Source organism: Triticum urartu, chromosome 6A (genome assembly GCF_056163025.1).
Source record: "Triticum urartu cultivar PI428250 chromosome 6A, HENAU_Tu73, whole genome shotgun sequence".
Taxonomy (NCBI): domain Eukaryota; kingdom Viridiplantae; phylum Streptophyta; class Magnoliopsida; order Poales; family Poaceae; genus Triticum; species Triticum urartu.
The window spans coordinates 105987783-105995330 of NC_141878.1; the positions used below are offsets into that span (position 1 = coordinate 105987783).

General features: G+C 44.9%; 1 protein-coding gene and 1 long non-coding RNA gene across 3 annotated transcripts; one reads left to right on the forward strand and one right to left on the reverse strand.

Moving 5' to 3' along the window:
- The first annotated feature begins 1048 nt into the window (after positions 1 to 1048).
- On the forward strand, positions 1049 to 6559 carry LOC147964280 (uncharacterized). 2 transcript variants are annotated; one of them, XR_015607498.1, is made up of 2 exons: positions 1049 to 1504; positions 5850 to 6559. It is a non-coding gene; the product is annotated as an uncharacterized LOC147964280 (long non-coding RNA). The 2 variants fall into 2 exon arrangements; XR_015607499.1 differs by having other exon boundaries at positions 6074 to 6559.
- Positions 1490 to 5185, reverse strand: LOC125515726 (tyrosine-sulfated glycopeptide receptor 1-like). The gene has a single exon (XM_048681234.2). The coding sequence runs from the start codon at positions 5183 to 5185 to the stop codon at positions 2015 to 2017; it is 3171 nt and encodes a 1056-aa protein (XP_048537191.1). The 3' UTR covers positions 1490 to 2014.
- Positions 6560 to 7548: the final 989 nt, after the last annotated feature.

Consider the following 7548-nt stretch of genomic DNA (forward strand, 5'->3'; position numbering starts at 1 on the left):
GAATCGGACGCAAAGAGCGGCGCATAGGAGGTCCCGGTAAAAAGAATGACACACAAAGAAACGGATGAAAACATGGGCCAGCCCATGAACACATAAGTGGAGGAGGACTTTGCGTTAGAAAAAGGATGGAAATAGTGAGGAGGCCGGGGATCAAACCCTGGTCCCCTGGCTAGAAAAGCTAGTCATTAGCCACTATGCTCCTTGTGATTCTAATAATATTTATATCGTTATTATGTCTATAAAACAATGAAGTGCGATGTCAACTTTGAAAACAAAAAATGAATCTTTTTTAACTTATGGGTGGCATTGTGGGTAATTTATAGCAACTTTGAGGGTATTTATTACGACGTACGGGCAGAAGCATTAGCCCTTTTATTATTAGATAGATTAGGTAAAGATAAGGGCACTGCTACGCGTCGGCTGACGAATCCTTTTTAAAAATTGGCCGCCTGGCCAGACATCAAATATAGTGGATTGAGCGGTGAGCATCACCCTCTACCATTGTAATAAAGGCCGTGTTGCAGCAATTTTTTGCAACAAGAGACATGTTGCAGAATTTTTCCAAAACATAGGTCAGGTTGTAATTTTTTTTTGCAACAGAGCTCTTGTTACAGGTTTTTTTTTTGCGACAGAGCTCTTGTTACAGGTTTTTCTTTTTTGCAACAATGGCTGTGTTACAATTTTTTTTTGCAATAGAGGTCTTGTTACGGTTTTATTTTTTGCAAAAGATGCCTTGTTGCAATTAAATTATTTTTGTAACAGAGGTCTTGTTGCAGGTTTTTCTTGCAACAGAGGCGTTGTTGCAGAAAGGAGAGATCATGGGGCCGGTTCACCACGTCATGTGGGACGCGTTGCGTGCAATCAAGGCGGCAGACACAAGCTTGTTAATCCGCCGGCTGAACCATAGCGTTTCCTTAAATATAAAGATAACTAATAACGAATTAAAATTAATTTTTTAAGGAAAAAGAAATAAAAGGCAAAAAAAACAAAAACAAATCGTACATAGCCTACTGGACCCGATCGAACCTAGTAACGAGTGAGTCGGCCCATCCCACATCCCACTCGGCGGACGTGCGGAGTGCTGTAGGCGATCGCTCTATGCGTACCGCTTTCCCCGCTCTGTCGCCATCTCCCGGCCCCCGGCGAGTCGCAACTCTCGCATTCTCACCGGAAGTGCTTCCTCCTCCTCGCACGCTGCCGTGCTCGCACCGCGTCCTCGCTTCCACGTTCGCTCCGTTCCACGCGCACGCTGGCATCTATTTCTCTGACGCAATGCCGGCCTCTTTTGCCCGGCGCGGGCCGCCTCGGCAGCAGCGCGCTCAGGCCGTTCGGCGAAATGCCGACCCGGGTGTCTTTTCTTGGACCGCAACGGTTGCCGTCGAGAACCCAGGTCGGCTCGTTTAACAGGCTTAGGAAGCGTTCTGGTGCGTATGTGTATATGCCGGAGGGGCGAGCTACGTTGCAAGGCCCGTGGATTTCTTGGCAGCGTGAATCCTTGGACATGGTACGTAAATGCTTCTGATCTCCATTCCTTTCGTGTTCTAGACTGCTAGTGGCTGCGTGCTGCGTGATTTGTATTTCAAAGATGGTTTCTCATTCCATTTGTTCCACGCTTGGACCAACCAAACATTTTCTGTAGCTAGTAATTCGGCAATTCACCTCCAACTCTGGTTTCTAAAATAGCTGATCCAAAGCAAAAAAGATGACTGCACATACTATCTGCCCTTGAATGCACTCCATTTTCAATCTTTCACCGATAACGCAAGATCATCATTTCACATGTTTATACTTTGTTTCATGTTTGTGAAACTTAAAGCATATATATAGAGACCATTTAAAGGCTTGCAAAAGAAATCTAAAGGAAGATGAATTTTATAAATTATCTTTCCTTAAAGAACCACGAAAGCTCAAAATGGCAACCTGTTAGGCTCTATACAAAGTACAAACAAACTCGTAGTTCTACGAAACTAGGAAAGTTACATGTATATCATGCACGAAAATACAAGATTATCCATTATTGTATCTTGGCTGATTTTCGCATCTGCGGGTCAGCATCTATACTGGCCAGGCAGGAGACAACTTCCATGATGGTTGGCCTCATGAATTGATTGTGGTCGACACATTTGGAAGCAGCTTCAAGCACCTTTAACATTTGATCTTCACATCCTGTGCCTCGAAGTGTTGGATCCAGGACCTCAACCTGCTTCCCCTCAGACCTCATCTCCAGCACCCATGGGACAAGTTCTTTTGACGTTGATAGGATTGAGACAGGTCGTATTCCAGTGAGCAGCTCAAGCATGACTACTCCAAAACTGTACATATCACCTCTCAACGTAGCAACCCATGCTTGCCCATACTCAGGGGGAATGTAACCCATAGTACCGACCAGCTCAGTCGTAACATGAGTTTGGTTGGGAAGGATCAATCTGGCTAGCCCAAAATCTGCAACATAAGCTTTAAATTCTTTGTCCAGTAAGATATTACTGCATTTGATGTCACGGTGGACAATCTGAGGCTTGCAGACATCATGGATATGGGAAAGGCCAAGGCTTGCTCCTTGCGCGATCTTCAGCCGAGTTGGCCAGTCAAGCCATGAGCTAGCTTCGTCATCCCTGTTATGAAGCCAATCATCCAGGCTGCCGTTTTCCATGTAGGAATATATGAGGAGCTTTGAGTTTCCCTGGATGCAGTAACCCCACAGCGGCACAATATTTTCATGTTGTGCATTGGAAAGAGCATCAACCTCTGCACTGAACTCTCTTTCCATAAGACACATTTCACTGTTGAGCTTTTTGATTGCCAGCTTGGAGCCATCAGGTAGCTCTGCCTTGTATACTAATCCATAACCTCCACAACCAATGATGTTCTCCTTGTCAAAATTGTTTGTAGCTTTCAAAATGTCAGTGAATTTGAGCTTGCTTTCTTCTCCCTTGCCTCGTGACATCACTACCAATGTTTGCTCTGAACTGGAGTTGAATGAAGTTGATTCGGCATCTCCATTGTTCTTCTCCCTTGTATTTTTGGTGGTAAAACCATTGACTCTGATCGAGACAAGGAGACGCCCCAGCAACAAGAGAACAGCAATGCTTCCAAAGAACACTCCAAATGTGATTGCAAAAAGGGCCTTCCTATGTCGTAGTTTTGAGTGGATCAGAGGTGGTGAAGCTGAACCACATTTGTGAATTAGCATAGAGCCACACAACTTTGGATTCCCACCAAAACTAGAGTTCTGAAACGTATTAAACTGACCTCCAGATGGAATAGGCCCTTCTAGGTCATTGTTAGAAATGTTGAATGCTGACAGGAAATGCAGGCTGTTCAATGCAGTTGGGATTCCACCTGTGAGGTTGTTGGTCGACAAGTCTAATACCTGCAGGCTTGTGAGGTTGGATAATGATTGTGGGATTTGTCCTGTCAAGTCATTGAAGCTGAAATTGAGTGAACAGAGGGCTCTCAACTGACCAATCTCCAAGGGTATCTCACCAGTAAATTTATTGCTACTTAGATCCAGTACTTTAGGGAAAGCCATTGGTACGCGGTATTGAAGTGACGGAGCTAGATAAATTGGTAACTCAAAGAATCTGAGGTCCGAATGGGTTGCAGTATTATCTGATCTTAGCATTGGTATCTGCATTAAGGTTGTTGGGATTTCCCCCATCATGCTGTTATTTGATATGTCTAGATAGAAGAGGAATTTTAGGCTACTGACCCAGTCAGGTATCTGCCCTGTTAGCTGATTGTCTTGTAAAAATAATATCTCCAACTTTTCTAGCTTTGATAGCCAATGGGGTATTTTTCCCAACAATGAGCAACCTGCTATTGCTAGAACTTGAAGATTCTCAAAACCGGCAATTCTGTCATCATCTGGCATGGTCTCTTTCATGAAGTTGAGCCCAATAAGAAGGGTGGTGAGATTCTTGGAGCTCCTAAGTAGATGAAGTGCACTTGTGATATTTGTAAGATTGCTTTTAACAAGTGATAGGAATGAGAGGTACTTCAGGTTGCCTATTTTTTCTGACAGCTGGCCATGGAAATTATTGAAAGATAGCCCAAGTGCAGTTAGATTGCTGCAGGAGTAGATGCTTTCCGGAATTTTGCCTCTGAAGCTGTTGTTCCTAAGATCTAAAGTTTTTAGATAGGGTAGGTTGGAGAAATTAACCTTGGCGAGTTCTCCACTGAAATTGTTGTTCTTGAAGTCAATGGTTATGAGATTTGTGCAGTTGTTCAGAGTCGATGGCAGCTCCCCATACATGAGGTTGTTGTTTAAACGGAGTTCCTCTAATCTCTTTAGATGACCTATAAATTCTGGAATCTTGCCAGTGATGCTGTTCTCTCCAAGATCAAGAGTACTCAGATTACTGAGTTTCCCAATATGTGAGCCTTCAAGTGTTCCTTGTAAACCGTTCCCGGGGAAGGAGACATATTCTAACAAGGTAGCATTGAAAAGTTCATCTGGGAGAGTCCCACTGAGGCGGTTGTGGCCAACCTTGAGCACTCTGAGCATGGAGCAGCTACCAAATTCAGGGGGAATGCTCCCTCTGAATTGATTGTAGCAGAGTTCAAGCACTGCCAAGGATGGCGAGCTGGCACAAAAATGAGTTGGTAGCTGCCCAGTAAAGCTGTTGTTGCTGGCATTGAGTGCAACCAGATTCTTCATCACCTGCCATGTTGAGGACGGAAACTGTCCTGTAAACAAATTGCTTGAGATGTTCAGTACCTTCAGTGGCCGGGCATGGGTAGATGACAACTCGTGTAGGTCTCCTCTGAGACGGTTAAAGCTGACGTCTACGATGAGGATGCTTCTGGAGGATACCAGTTCCTGTGGTAGACCACCAGATAGCAGATTGTTTGACAGGTTGAGGCGCAGCAATCCAGTGAGGTTCCCAAGAGAAGGTGTGATGTGCCCCTGAAGACTCCTAGAAGCCAGCAAGATATCCGTAACAATCCCATCTGTGCTGCAGGTGATCCCTTCCCACTGGCAGCAAGCCGTGCCATGCTGCCAGGACGCATCGAGGCCACCGTGTTGTGAGAGCCCGCCGAGAAACTGGAGAAGGGAGTCCTTCTCCTGCTCCGTGCAGGAACTGGTAGGAGAGGCCAAGCATATCAGCAGCACAAGAGCTAGGCCAAGGGAAGGTATGTGCAATATCTTGCTGTATGTCTTGTTAGGAAAATGGAGTGTCTGCATGGTTTTCTGGTGAAACTAGCACTGGAACCGGAGGTTATGTTGTCCCCTGACTAGATAAAGCATCAATGGTGGTCTAACCATGAAAGAGCTTGATGGGAAAGAAAGAAGCAGATCTTGCTCCCATTTGTTCTGTCCCTTGTAGTGGTAGTCAACAGGATTGGATTTTACACAACTGCCCCCAGCCCACCAGGCCGCTTCCTAGTTCACACTGATGTTTCAGTGTTTCACCATCGGTTGCATGCTGTAATCTACTGACAAGTCAATTGCCCAATCTTCCTGAACACCTTCCGTACCAAAAGGACTTCATTGTAGATTTTCTAGTCCTCCTTGACTCAATCCTCGATGAAATTTTACAGCGTGCCTTAGTTTAGTTGCCCTGACATCACCTCTCTAACTGGCTTCACTAAATAAATCTCACCTGTTTCCCACTAGCACTGAACTAAACTATTACTTCTCGGCGCATCATTTGCCTTTTGGGAACAGATAGTACGCAGGTAATTATTTCTAGAAGGTGCTTGCGCTTGAGAGCGATCATCGGCGTCTCCGTCAGTGTGCGGACAAACACAAGTGGAGGGAAAGAAGTGCAATTTTGTTGCTTAATGGGCACGGGGTGGATGATTGACCTGCTGGGTAATCTGTTCTTTGTTTCATCCTCTTGACCCAGGCATTAACTTCGTCTGATGGATACATTTGCTGTTAGTTACCATTGTCCTGGCTCCACTTTCGCACTATTGTGGACCATATGGACTGGTTTTCATCTGAATTTGGAGGCGGTTCGAAGTAAACATCGTAGCGTGTGAGCTCTGGCAGTGGCAAGCTCGTTCATCACTTGTCTCTGATGCTTTTTTTTTTTGCGGAACAAAGGGCTGATACATATATATGTATCAGGAAACAGAGTTTACAACAAGCCCTTAGTTGTGAGGGACATCTACAGGACTACTACCAATTCAACACGCTGTGTGAAGACTAGTTCTAGCATAACAAGCAAGGTTGTGACTAAACATATTCTGCTCCGTACTAATCTTCATGACAATAGTCTCTGATGCTTGTCAGCTTGTGGTTGTGGGAACGCTTGTGCTGTGTGGAAATGGTCCTTTGGAACCGAACCATGTACAGTATCAGTTATAGTTTTAGTACTTCAGTTGAATATATGTTGAATATATATATGATTGGTGTTATGTAAGAATCACATTGCTTTTGGGGTACAAGTTTAGTTTAGCTTTTGGATGACAATGATGTGCTGATGTTAGCTGCAGCGTATCGTAGATGTTGCACTCTATCATTGATCACCGTGCATGTGGTTAATGATTTTCCACTCTGATTGAGGAAAAATATACCAAATGAATGAAGGCTCGCTGCAGAGTTGGCAATGAATCCCCTTTGTTGTCATGTTTAGCATGTATCAGTGGTACTGTGTTTTCACCCCTCAAGAAAAAAAAGCGGTACTCTGTTTTCTGCTTTTGTCCATGTTATAATTATCGGATACAGTGTGGATTGAAGAACATAACACAAGAGACTGACACCATTTTATTATTATTATTATTATTATTATCATTATTATTTATTTTGTGATGAGCCACATGTTGTATTTGGCATGTCAGCATGTGTTTCAACACGTTGATGTGCCGCGTTGATGTAGCTAGACCACGGATTTGGCTCGTCATTTCGTCAAGCATTTATTTGGCGCGGTCTTCACGGCGTGCGACAGCCGGCTCTCTCGTTACCAGGGGAGCTTATATAGAAAAACAAAAGCAACTTGTTTTTTGTGCATAGTGCCACTTGGAAGTTTCACACTTGGCCACTTGGAGTACGAAAATGGCGGCGTGACCACTGGCCCGACTACGCGACGATGGCTCTTAGACCGTTACTTAATTATTTGGCGTGCTTGTACGTTTGCCGCAAACGTGTAGTTGATCCCCATCGTCTTGTTCTTTGTCGTACGTGTTTTGGAAAGGCATCCTTTTTTTCTTTTTCTTTTCTTCTTTCACCAGTGTGCTTTTCCTGAGTCTTGACCATGGGGGATTCTTTTTATTTTTTTTGGAGACAAGCCCAGGGGGAATAAATAGGTCTTGGTTCTTTTTTCTTTGGTTGAGAGAAAACATAAGCCTCTGCGGGCTCTAGCCCAGGCTAGGCCTCTAAGGCCTAATTTGTTATCCTGTACGGCCTAACGCCGCCGACTCCTCGTCCACAAGCAGCCCGGCCCACTTCCCCAACACCGTCGTGGCAACTCGCGGCAGCTCGAATCGAGCGAGGTACGACGAGCGCATGTTCGCCGTTTGGCAGCTGCATGCGACGGCGATGCCGCTCTATCTGGAACATACTACGTGATTGTGCCTCTTTACTCCGTTTCGCCGTGTTACTGC

Coding starts and splice junctions, on each gene's coding strand:
- LOC125515726 (XM_048681234.2), bottom strand. CDS start 5,185: ATGCAGACACTCCATTTTCCTAACAAGACATACAGCAAGATATTGCAC.